The sequence below is a fragment of the Chlamydotis macqueenii genome, chromosome 3 (genome assembly GCF_036417535.1).
Source record: "Chlamydotis macqueenii isolate bChlMac1 chromosome 3, bChlMac1.mat, whole genome shotgun sequence".
Taxonomy (NCBI): Eukaryota; Metazoa; Chordata; class Aves; order Otidiformes; family Otididae; genus Chlamydotis; species Chlamydotis macqueenii.
Genome location: NC_141558.1, coordinates 93,806,911 through 93,819,010, shown reverse-complemented (window position 1 = coordinate 93,819,010; position 12,100 = coordinate 93,806,911). Strand labels below are relative to the sequence as shown.

Genomic DNA, 12,100 nt, shown 5'->3' with positions numbered 1-12,100 from the left:
AAATATCACTTGCCATTGAGGTCACAGAGGACAATTTTTGGTCAAAAAATGGCTTTTATATACTTACCTTTGAACCCTTTTTCATTTAATTTAATCTTCCAGGCTTCTGAATTTAAAAATAAAAAAAAAGACTATTTGCAGAAAAGTGAATTATAGTGTTCTGCTAAAGACCATTATTTTCTAGAATGCTTTTAGTATGCTTCTCACATTCAATTTTGTGAGATGCTTCAGATTTTCATAAATGCATAGATCACTTTAGTATGGCTATTCATATATATGCCTTTGCAGAAGTTTATGTGTTATCTTTGCAGGTCTCTAATCTTAAAGAATTGGAAGAGCAAACACATGGAACAATGGCATGTATCGTTCTGGAATGTGGGTTTATGCTGATAACGACAGAGCTTTTGTGAATTAAGTTAATTAGGCTGCATTTGTGAGGCCTTGTTGGAAAGCTCATTTTGAATTGCATGAAATCAAGTTTTATGTCTCAATTATAAAACATTAAGCACTAAATTTAAGCAAGTGCCAAGTGATAAAATAGAAATTAGAACATCTGATGTAGGTAAATTTTTAAGAAGTATATATTCTCTGTAGTTACTGAAGAGTCTTGGATATAGTACATGCTTGTTAAGGAATGACGTAGGAAGGAAGGAATGTACTTGAATTTTGACCAAATATATAAAGTATTTAAGAAGTATAGACCTTGCTCTAAAAGGAGACCAGCTTTAAATAATCTGAAGGTATCTTAATGGGAAAAAAAAGCAGGCAAACAGTGGAATATCATCCAAAAAGAAGGCATTAAAGATGCTTTCAAAAGAAAAAGTGAAAAGATAACTAATTTGGTATATATTGTGAATAGTAGATAAGGCAGCTGTCCTCTGTGAGAGGTAACTTTCACTCTAAAATGTTCTTTTGGTTTTTGATGTGGCAGTGTTTTTCAATATGACCTGAGGTTATTTTTCAACTATCCTTTTAACTACATTTTTGTCGTGGTTTTGTTGGGCTGAACTATGACAATTTTAAAGAATATATATGCCTTCAAGATTATGAGAGCTGCATATAAAGCTCTACAATGTACTGAGTGTGTGCAGGCAGAGACATAAAACTAAGTTTTACCTCTGCTTACTGCTGCATTACATGAAATATAGAGATTAGTATTTCTTGGTATGATATAGTTTAATAGATTTGAAACAGTGTATTTAGAGGTGGTTTAGTAAGTGAGCGTCAAGGATGAAGAGAAATACTCTTAGCAGGGGGTTGGAGAAAAAATGATGAGTTGATAAAATACAGAATATGTTCATTTCAGAAAGATAACTGACCCAAGAGCAGGAACTCCTACATGTGTCAGATAAGCCTGCAAGTAGTCGCTGCTACAGTGAGCTGGCAGGTTCTGAATACATATGAAAGCAGATGTGGCTACTGGATGACTACAAGAATTTTAATGTTTTTCAAAGAAAATCAATAAGACTTTCTGAACTAATTTTGCTTCCTGAGGATAGAGATAGAGAGAAATTTTAGTGGCAGAATGGAGCACTCAGATGTGCTCAGCTGCCACGGTATCTCTGGACATGAGCAATTTTCCTGTATCAGCCATTGCCATGGTAGGATCACTGTGGAGCAGGTAGGGATTTTCTCATCTATTGAAGGAGTTCTCTTTTGTAAAAGGAAATACACTTTTCAGCCAAGACTATTCTCCTGAGGTGGACGCCTTTCGGCTGGTACTTAGCACTTAATTGAGATAGGCTGCCAAGGACAAATGCCTAACTGGTGCCTTTCAGGCAGTCTCTTCACAGTTGTGAACTGCTTTGGAGGGAGGAGTGACAGTAAAGATGCATTATATATTGAACGAAATGATAAAGTATAAGGCTCCCTGGGACACTTCAGCTCAATCCATTGTAATTTTTTTTTTTTTCCCCTTCCCTACTCAAACAGGAAAAATGAGTTAAAAGCAGTTTACCAACGGGGCGATTAGTACAGAGCAAAATACCAATAACCCCTAATATCAGGGGATCATATTAGTGACCAGTTCCAGAAGTTACAGGAATCTCCAACTGCCTCAACATCTAATGGTTATTCCATTGGATCTGGGTGATAGTAAGTTTTGGTAACAGGAGGCTTTCTTCCATTGCTGGTTAAATCTCAATGCATGTCTTTGACTAGCCATTGTCCACAGCTTTTAGATGTTTTTCTATATACTAGTGCAAAAGCAGTTATCTGACTATTTTCTTTGGACAGGGACAGATTCCTGAGTATACATACCATATTTTGTTCTCTTTCACTGGTGCCACCTGTTGTCTTGTGGAAGCAAAATTGTTTTCATACTGTTCTTTAACTTTTTATGTCTAGAAAATTGAGAAAGCAAGTGGATTCCATGCGAAATTTACACTTGAATAATATCCTTTTGATAACATGCAAAAGGTTTAGAAGTGTCATCATGTATTTGGAACAGACTACAAGGGAATTCTGTTTTAGAGAAAATTCTTTCCTTACAAGACACTATTTAATGCCAAGAGGTGATCTGATGCAGGGTGAAATCTCTCTCTATGGGTGTAGTAGCTGCCTTATGCATATGTACTTATTATTTAAAAAAAAATGCTATTACATGCACCTGGATTTTTCAGATATTATCAAGATTCTTTTAGTTGTGTTATACTCATTCTGTATGAAATGATTAAAAGTACAGATACCGGAAGTATTTTTTTTCTCTCTCTCTCTGCATTACAGTAACTTTCCTTTTTAATTGGAACAAAACCTGCTCCAGAATGGGAACATTCTGATATGCTTTGATAGGTGTAGTATAATGTGTTGTGCTTGCACTCTTTCAAAGAGTGAACTGTGGAATATTTGCTCCATTGTTGGTGCGTAAATAATTGTTTGTAAGCATATGCAAAACAGTTGAAATAAGGAAGAAAAAAAAACCAGAACTAGACAGCTCAGATGATGGTATATCCCATCAGTCCTGGAAAGTATAAAAAACACTTATATCCTATGAGTATGGTGTACATACTAAAAGACTGTCCGAAGCTGGAACATGCTAGCCTCCATTTCCAAGTATTGTTTAACTGGGAGGAGTCCAAATTACATTTTTCAGTAACAGAATTTTTTATTTTAAAAGCTGTATCTGCAAATACTTAGTGAGAGCATTAATGTAGAATTAGATTTTGGATCTCCCTTCATCCAAGGAGTTTGTGTGCAGTTTCTTTCTCTCTTGCACCATATGGCTTTACAAATCATACCTTGACTTTCAGGACTGAAGTATGAAGAGGGAAAAAAAAAAAAAGAAATTCTGTCAAAGCTGCCAGGTTTCACCTGGTTTCATATCCAAAGCAAGGCAAGGCTTTCAAGAAAAACTATAAGTCAGCCCAGATTCAGTCAACACTGGGCCCAGGTTCACTCAAAAGGGTTGTGAGCCCTCACAAACCTTTTGAAGAATCTGGGCCGAGTTTCAAGTCAGTATTGAAAACTGTAATCAGGCAGTCTTCACGTGCTCTTGAATTTCCTTGAGAACATTTACCCAGCTCTCCCTCAAGTTTCCTGTGGTTTGCTGGGATTTTTTTTCCCTTTCAGCAAAACAATGATGGAGCCCAAGTCTTCAAGTAATGATTACTAAATATGATGTTTGCTGCTGCAAACATCCAGGCACTGCTCACCCTACTCAGCAGATGACAGTAGTAGTAATAAAAAGCATTTGCAGCATCAGACATAGCTCTGATCCTTGTTCTAACTGGGGAAAGAATAGGGAAACTCTATTTGTGTATCTTTGATACAGGTTTCACATATGTATTTTAGTGTTAGTGTATGTTTGCAAAGTGCTGTTGATTGAAACATTGTAATACAAAAATAGTGGTTATCTATGTTCCCTAGTAATTCCATTTCCTTTCTCATTTTTGCCAAATTTAAAATCAGGTTTTCCTCTTTCAAGGGTCATGTGTCTACAATGTAGAAAAATAATTTTAATGAATTATTATTGTAGAGCTATGTAGGGAATAAAAATAGCTTGAAGGCTTATTCATCTTTTTAAAATTTTGATATTAATTCTGTACCATTGACATTTGTTTTCAGGACAGTTCAGAGCCTCCTCATGTCCCAAAACCCACTGACTCTTGGGAATCCTAAAATTCTCCTTGCAAATTAGCAGGCCAGTACTCCAACAGACTGAAAAAGGGGAATCAAGTTCCAGATGAAAAAGCTTTTGACTAAAGCATGCAGATCTTAAATGGGATTTACGTTGTGCTACCTGAATGACTATATAAGTACAAATCACAACTAAGCACATATGCACAGAGCTGTTTGTGCTATTGATTTGCACACTGGTGATGCCTAAGTTAATATGCATGTTCTTGTAGATTTTGTGTATCAGAATACCCATCAAAGTTAAGTGAAATGGGTACAAAATAAAATATGAGAGAACATATGGAAAATAGATATTTTTTTTCACCAATGTGTGGCAATGAGAGTTTCATATTTTTAATTTCCTTCACATGATCACCAAATAATAATTTCCTTCATCTAACAAGAGTCATATTTTCAATATGGGCCCACTAATACTTCACTAACTGATGTGTGCACAGGGAGATGGTGTGCACAAGGAGAGGGAAGAGAGCTTCTATTTGTAACTACCAAGCAACTTTTGGAAAAGCTGTAAGGCTGAATCATTCCCGCTCTTCACTCAGCTTTTCCTCTTCTTGGTTAACCAGGTCCCATCTTTGTTAAGTTTTCAGAATTATTCTTTAAGATCTGTTTTTAAGTAACTTTCATTACTTGATTATTGTTTATATTACTGCAAGATTTTTTTTAGTTTTCAAAACTTTCTTTGAGGTTTTGTTGTAATTGTAGTTTCTGGCGTTTTTTAATAGGGATATCAAAATTTTTGTAGTTTTGTTTGTGTTGTTTTTTCAATTTTTTTTGTTTTTGTTTGTTTGGTTTTTTTTTTCCCCCCCAGAATTTATGTACATTAGTATATCCTCAGGTGATTTCTATATATTTCATATGTGACATATTTACAATAAACATTATCCTGAAACAAGATCTTTATCCTTCACCTTGTAGCTAATTCTTTTATTGTATTTTTACAGCTAAAATAGACCAAGAAAATGAAGAGAAGTCACTGACAGAAGCACATAAAAGGTAAGAAAGAGCAATGCAGTGAAACATTTATTTGAAAAATATGTTTTGGTAGAAGCTACTGTATTGGTAGCCAGCATTATCATGTTTTTGAATAGTGAAAGAAATGCACTCAGAAAACTAAGTGATATTTATTTATTGTCAATTTTAATTTGGCAATTAGGAAAAAAAAATTGAATGAATATAGACATGTGGCCTACTTCTAGAGAAATATTGCACATAACTCCTGTCTTTTGGAAAATGCATCTACCTTATGTAAAAATAAATTCAGAATATGCCATTTGGACTGAGAGAAAACTGTTTATACTACATCAGAATCATGGTGATTTGACAGACATGTAGCATTCCCCAGACAATTATTATTCATTAGGTACCACTTCCTGTGCTTTTAATAGGTCTGCTTTAAAATAAAGAATGGAAATCTGTTTTTTAATATACTAATTGTATGTATAATTAAATGTGACTTCCTGTATAGAATTGCTAATAGGTCTTCAAATAGTATTTTGTGGCAAAAAGCAAAATACTTCATTAAACTTCATTACACATGTGTGCAGTTGAGAGAGTTTTCAAAATTGGGAACTACGCTGCATTGCACAACTTGTGGTTTCTTCTGATATTTTGGCAGTGTTCTCCAGAAGCAGTGTTTAAATGGGACAGATTTTTATCTGTCCCAGCAAAAGACCAAAATATGACACACACCATTTATAGTCCAGATTTAGTGAAACTGACAGTCTGCATTTGTTTTCCTTTCGCTAAAAATAGCATCTTCTTTTTGTACTACCACTGCTACTGAATATATGCTAATGAATATATTCAGTATATGTACCCAGAGCTGGGAAGTGTCTTAATAGCATTCCAGTAAAATATACCACTGTAAAAGGTTCTAGTTCTTATTATGGTTTGTTAGGCATCCTATGGCCCCAATGCCCAGATTTGCTACCTGCTGTAATGTAACAATGCTGTTGACATCTTTTCTCGTGCAGCACCACATATTTTCTCTCTATTCCCTTGGGCCGTGTACTAAAGAGTACATGTACCTGAAAAGGAAGCCAAGGGGAGAGTGGATGTTCCTCTGACACAAGAAACGCCCTCCTTACTTGTAAGGAGATGGTGGGTCCTTGAGTGGTACATCGGTGATGTGATCATTATGGAAAAAATGGAGCAAAGGGAGTATTGCTTTGGCTTAGTATCATACCTCTTGCTCAAGTATATGCAAGGCATTCCTGACATTTCTAAGGTTTGTTTAACTCCTGAATTACATTATTTTTATCTTTAAGAATCTCCTTCACAATTAAACTTTGAGAGAATAAACTGCTGTTAGGAGAAGAGATTTTTGTGATCTCTGACTGGTCTTTTAAGGAAACTTTCTCCTGTGGAAAATGGATTAGACCACATGTCCAAAGCTGACGCATATCTAAGGACAAGAGAAATCTGCAGTCTGTTCAGAAGTCTTGTGACTTGACATTGTTTTCTGGTGTCTAATTGTCTCTCCATTCTTATTTTTTTTTCCCTAACTGCACTGGAACCATCATATCAAAAACTTCTTATTGGTGTATCTAGCGTGCACAATATGGGGGAAGAAAGCAAACTGCTCCCTGGATTCTCATTCAGCTTGGTCTGCTCCTTACAACTTGTCTGAATTCTTTCTTCTCCCTCTATACTGAGTGTAGCAGCTCCTTTTACGTAGTAATTTATCAAAGAAGAAAACTCAGCTTCATTTTTCCTCTTTACTTTACTAGCTAGCAAGGATAACATCACATGCAAAACCTTTTGCAGAACACAAGAGGTATTATGCTGCAACATTAGGGCAAAGTTATTTTTTATTGTTGTCTAGGCTACATTTCTCTTTCTTCCTTCCACCTTCTCGCAGAAATTCTTAATCAGATTAGTGGTATTTATTAAAATATTAGAGACAGCTACATGGTATAGTTTTAGTATTATGAGTATTTATTTCACTAAGATCTTTGATTTGGCTTAGAAATAAAACACTGGGGATCTTTTTTTGGTGAGGGGCTGGGTGAAAAAGAAGATGAGAGCTTAAAAAGCTAAATAAAAGATTAGTTACATTTGGTTAATCATAGGTAGAACAGCAATGCATAGGATGACTAGACAAGCAAGTAGTGCAAAGAAAAGTGATGGATTAGATGGAGCAAAATTAATGTGATTAATGTGCTTGGATTTTCCTTTTTGAAGTGGATAACTTCAGCCCATGTATAAGTTCAGGTCTACCCCATAATCGCATTTCTTTAGCTTTCAGAAAAACTACAATTTTTTTTTTTTTTTGTTAGTTTGGGCACAAAATATTAAAGCTGATATCGCCATAAAAATATGAAAGTCTAAAATAAAAGCTCTTGCAGCAATAACAACAAAAATGTTTCTAAAATGAATAATGATTTGGGGAAAATGCAACAATGTGTATTTTAGAAAAGCTCAGTTGTGCAATAGATGAGCTGAAATGGAAAGTTAATCTTCCATACAAAATAAAGACAAAGAAAATGGAATGTCTGCTCCAGGGACTCCATACAGTGTATAGCTGTTCATTTGTCACAAGTGAGAAAATGTTTAATCGCTTTTGAAATGATGTATTCTCTCTTTATTTATCGTGTTTAGTGACTTTAAGAGTGTCAGTATGTAAAGTGTTTATCCAAGGAATGGATTTCTGGCACATGGATAAAATGAAAAGTGAAATGTTTAGCTCACAATAGGCATATGTTCCAAGATCTCTCTGAGTAAGTATCCTGAGATGAGAAGAAAGCACACAGGTCTGTGTTTATCTAGCTTACACAGGCAGACAAGGAAGGCTCCAGCCTGGTATTAACACTGAAGTGACATGGAATGTCTTCACTAAACCCCAAACAATTACATCATTCCCTTAACAATATTGATAAAGTGTAATAAAAAAGAGCCTGGCACTTTTGAATTAGATCCTCATTGCTAAATACTTGAGAAACTGTGAAATATTTGACAAGTTAAAGTAAAAACCACTGTTTTGAGGGGAGAGGAAAGAAGTAAAAGAGGAGGGGGGGGGGGGGGAGGAGGAGAGAGAGATGTTTCAATATTTTTGAGTCCAAAATCTAGCTTTTTTTTTTAAAAAAAAATATTTTAGATTATGTCCTCTGTCCTAAGATGCATAGCTCTATGCTCATTTCACTCAGCTGTAAATAACATATAAACAACTTCAGAATTAAAATTCACCATCTTTGAAAACTGGGAGATACAGCACACTTTCCAGCAAGCAACAAATATGTTCTGTTTTCTGTATTTTCATTTACTTAGCTTTAAATATCTCTAATCTTTTAAGATACAATTTTCTTTAAGCAGGCAGAAAAAATTAGAAGCACTATTGTTTCCCGATATACTTAATACAATTTTAGAACAATATGGAGTTTGATCACAGCATCCACCACAAGTAGGAACCAAGGTTGCATCAAAGTTATTGTCAAAAGTAGTATGATGGCTAATGTTTACTGTGCTAGAATGAAAAGCAATAGCAACAGCAGCAATATAATCTTGCTGTCTTATAATCAGAAATGAGCTAGTTACTCCTTTTCTTGCACTTCATTCCTGAAGAAGCAGCAGCTAACAGAAACAGCTTTCAGTAAAGCTGAAGGTCCTAATTCTCTTTCTTGCTACGTCTGTTCAGCTGAATAGCTCTGAAGGAATAGCATGTAGCTTTATTACTTTCTTATAATACCTTACCCAGTATTGAGTTCTGATCTCCTTGGAAGGCTTCCAGATTAGGGTCTTTATTTAGAAGAAGATAAATCCAAACTGTAACACTGATCTCTCTTCAACTGGAATAGTTAAGATGATCTTTTTCTTCCCCTCTACATGCAATGATTTGTCTCTTCTTGGAATAATGCCTCAGGAATCATTCAAAAATTGAATGGGAGATGTTTGGTTTACACCTGAGACACAGATGATCTTCAATTGTTCCTGTTATCTCTTGGTCAAACAATGGAACATCGGATTCTAAATTCGGTGCAGTAGCACTGAAAATTGCTCAGTTTATATCTACTCATACTGTGCTCATGTAAGAGGCAATGTATGCTGAGAAACTCTAAATAACACTACAGATCTTTTTCTTTCTAATATTTCAGATAGTATAACCCTGCTTGAAATGATAACATAGGTCACTAAGACAGCAGTCCCATATAATGGTGGCTTGATTTGGGGTGAAACTGTTCACCCATTTTTCCTGCTGTGATGCCTAATGAGGGCTGGATAGACAGAAATGCTGCTTACTATCATAGCTTTGCGTACCTCACTGATTTTAACAAATCTGAGAATTTAATCTGTTCTTTAGTAAATCTCAATGCATCAGGACAATATATATCTGTTTTATAAAAAGTCAAACAGAGGACTTTCTGCCTTCTGACGTAAGTATCAACTGGGGAATTTAGGATGTGTGTGGCTGGGTATGGAACACTCATCTTCCCATGTCAGGATATTTTTATTTGGTTTATTTTAAAATTTGCTCCCATTACTTGCACATTCCAGTGATTTTTAGGCTTTTAAGTGCTTCCTGAGTGCAGCCTCCCAGGCACCTCTTCTGTTTTCAGGACTTTAATAATCCATTTAGCAATGTGTTGTTGCCTTCCTTGCTGTAGCAACAAATGACATTAATTTTTAAGAGAAATGTTTACCTTTAAATGCCCTGCAAAAAACATAATCCTGACACAACACTCTTCACAGACGTCCATTGGCTTCGCTGAACATGAGCCTTGAGGAGGAACAAAGCCTTTACACCTGCTTTTGAGCTGACAAGTTGATGACACTTAGAGAAATAGCAGACAGTATGGTACAATGGCACTGCTGAAAAGCAACACCTAGAAATGTAGCACCTAAGTCTGGTAATCCTTTAAAACAGTAAATGTTCCTGCGGGCCTCGCTGTCCTCCACACAATGCTTTGGATTGTTTCCAAAAGTGAACTGTAAAGTTAAAGTGAAAATTGAATTAATGATTGAAATAAAGTGGTGAAAAGCTCAGAATGGAGAGAGGTATGTACCCAGCACGAAACTTTTAACTGAAAGGCAAAAATATGCTGTTGGACTCCATCTTTCACTACTCTTTGGTCATTCATCCTTTGTTCGTTCCTTTACTGCTGGGTCTCTTTTCTCCCTGTGTGGCTCCTAGCATGCAGACTTGAATTGCTCATAGTAATACATTTCAGACTGTAGGTATACATTAGTTGCATCAGCAAAAAGTAAATACTTGATGAGCAAAGAAAATGTGTATAGAAGTGGCTTACAGATGGTTAAACAGATTGGATCATTCTAGTTTAGTATCCTGTCTCTGACAAAATATCAGGGCCTGTAAATATGCAGTAATGGAAACTTAGCCAGCAGTTCAATTATGTCAGAAAGTCTCTTCTGAAATTGATCTTTCTCCGAAAGATGAAGTCTTTGTCCTTTTCTGAAAATATTTGCCAAATGACTGCGAGTCCTTAACCATTTGCATGATTGATTTTGTCTGCAAGTGTGTTATCTTTTCTTTTAAAGATGCTGGACTGCTTGCTTAAAAAAATAATCATTTTATTGGTTTTAAATTAGTTTGCATTTAATGTCATTCAGTGCTCGTGTGAACAAATGGTAATATAACTTTTAATAGTCAGGGGTATAATTCAGAGATCTAATATTCTGCAACATAAACTCACCTTCATGCAATTTATTCTAGAGTTTATGTAAAGGACCTATTCTTAGATCTTACAGTAAAAGAGAAATAATATTAGTTTAAGGTGCAAATACAGTTACATAGCTAAGTAGCATTGATAACAATACAGCTAAGTAACACCCTGGTTACAATATAGTTAAAATAACTGGGATCTAATCATACCCAAAACTAATGCTATAGCATTAAATTCAGGATCAAAAAAAAACCTAAAAGAAGAATCATGTAGCTAATAAAATCAATTAAAAAAACCCCATAAATTAAAATACTTAAATGTGGCACTTTTTTTGACCTCCAATTTATGTCCAGCAAGAGGTTTCACTGAGTAGTCCTCAAAAATTCAAGATATTCCTCTTGAGCTGTTACAGCTGAAATAAAACACTTGAGTGTGTTTGAATGATTGAATATAGACATTGAATGATGTAAATATAAGGACCTGGAATAACAGTTTGAACTGAGTTTGAAATGGCAATCTCCTATGTGAAGATTTTATTCCTTGCTAACTCCATGAGTTCACCAGTCTTCTAAAATTTTTAGTTTTCCTAAAATATTTACATGCAAGGTTATATTCTTAATACCTGTTGAATTTAACAATCTGTGTCACTGTATATGCTCTACTTCAGTTACTGGGTCTGCTGCCTTCAGTGTATGGCAGAAAGTTTAAAATACGCAAGTTGTGCATTTGTGTTACTAATCAATGTGTACAACTGATATTATTGATCATTGTTGCTGAATATTAAAGCTGTAAAGCATTCCTAGTATTGGGGGTTGGGATCAAAATTCTTATGAACAAGGCAGACTGGACTGTCAAAAAAATAATTGCCTGTTCTTCACATTGGAGGCCTTTTCTTGAGCGTTTCTTGGGGGAAAAATGGTACCTCAAAGGTAGCGGAATTTTTTGTTGTTGTTGTTGAAGCTGTTAACTTTCATCTAGTTGGAGCAATAAAACACTTTTCTGTTTAATATTAATTTATAGAAGGCAAGGGACTAGAGATGACTTAGGATTCAAAACATTGCAAATGTTTGGCAGGTTTTTTTTTAGAGGAAAGGAAAAATCTCTTGAGACCTTTGTTTTCTAAGGAACAATATTACAAAATCCATAGTTACACAATATAAATTGGCAAATGAAATAAGAGATTAATGATTCTGGCAGCTGACTTAAGCTGGCATATTATCTCAACTTTCTTTTTAATATAAAAAAAAAAAAAGATACTTTTCTTCCTTAATAAAAAAGGGGGAGAAAAAAAAAGAACCCCAAGAAATTCCTTGCCAACATTTAAGTACTAGATGTTTTGAGTGAACCTA

At 35.1% G+C, this 12,100-nt stretch overlaps 1 protein-coding gene across 1 annotated transcript in view; it reads left to right on the top strand.

Moving 5' to 3' along the window:
* FMN2 (formin 2) overlaps positions 1-12,100 on the top strand; it is a 161,213-nt gene that overhangs the window by 126,074 nt on the left and 23,039 nt on the right. The window contains exon 15 of the mRNA XM_086745621.1: positions 5,076-5,127. Within this exon, the coding sequence (XP_086601747.1) occupies positions 5,076-5,127 (52 nt within the window). The remainder of the gene's footprint in view (positions 1-5,075; positions 5,128-12,100) is intronic.